General features: G+C 45.3%; 1 protein-coding gene across 1 annotated transcript in view; it reads right to left on the bottom strand.

The window, feature by feature from the left end:
• rsad1 (radical S-adenosyl methionine domain containing 1) overlaps positions 1 to 747 on the bottom strand; it is a 12,459-nt gene extending 11,712 nt beyond the window's left edge. Inside the window, exon 1 of the mRNA XM_042317598.1 lies at positions 294 to 747. Within this exon, the coding sequence (XP_042173532.1) occupies positions 294 to 437 (144 nt within the window). The 5' untranslated portion in view covers positions 438 to 747. The remainder of the gene's footprint in view (positions 1 to 293) is intronic.
• Positions 748 to 1,096: the final 349 nt, after the last annotated feature.

The raw sequence follows: 1,096 nt of genomic DNA, 5'->3' as shown, positions 1-1,096 counted from the left end.
CCAATCACGGCCGGTTGTGATACAGCCTGGAATCCATTACAGCCATAATAATGAGCCCATCCTCCTATAGCACCTCCCACCAGCCTCCTCTGCAGTAGGCGCATCCCCTCAGACAGTATGGCCACTGTGTGTGTGTGTGTGTGTGACTGACTGACAAAGTGTTAGTTGAAATCGGATCTCATTCATTCATTCATTGCCTTTTGCGAGAAGGATAGATAGCAGAAAGAGGGAGGCAGAATGGAAGAAAGAGATAAACTGATTGAATATAACGTTAGTGGTCTACTAATACTCACGTGAACATAGAGTGAAGCCTCCGTTGAGAACGGTGGACAGGAGAAACCGGCTAACGTGGAAACTGCACCACTCACTTCACTACTGAAACACCGACCCACGCAGACCGCAGGACTGCGGACAGCTGTTAAACATGTTCTCAGCATCCTTTCACTCAATATGTGAGCGAATGTCAGACAATCATTTCAAGTTGTTGCACTACTGTACAGTAACGTTACCTCGTGAGTTGGTTGCCTTTGAACTGTAGCACCAACCACACGCAAGTCCGGTTATTTTAGTAACAATGTAACACCATGTCGATGTAGCGATCCGTGATTTACCGCGGGCATAATCATGACATGACACAATGTAGCTAAACCGTTACTGTCCATAGACCGTTCAATAGCATGCGATCAACTTCATACCGCCGCACACATCTAGAAACAGGAAGACAACAAACCGATTTCCGTTGTGTAATACCTGCTACAACCTTACGGTGGTGCTGTTTAGTTTGATTTAAATGTGTCACCTTGCTGTACAGGCAGAATGATTGGTCAGGCTGATGGGCCAGACCATGAATTCTTCCCAGGGCCAGGAGTTTTTTCCAGATAAAGTTAAGTGGTCGGGAAAAAACTGTTATCATATATTTTGGCCTCCAAAACAGTCAGGCCATGAAGTGTAACTTTATATAGAGACATGTGACCACTGAGCACCATATACAGCAGACTAATCTCATCTCTCACCACACTGTGGAGATATCAGATGTCTTCAGGCAACAGGTTTGAAATGTAAGAGAAATAGAGCCGTAGCAGGAGTTGGACTATCT

This window comes from Oncorhynchus tshawytscha, unplaced genomic scaffold, assembly GCF_018296145.1.
Source record: "Oncorhynchus tshawytscha isolate Ot180627B unplaced genomic scaffold, Otsh_v2.0 Un_contig_956_pilon_pilon, whole genome shotgun sequence".
NCBI lineage: Eukaryota > Metazoa > Chordata > Actinopteri > Salmoniformes > Salmonidae > Oncorhynchus > Oncorhynchus tshawytscha.
This window is presented reverse-complemented; position numbering and strand designations above follow the sequence as displayed.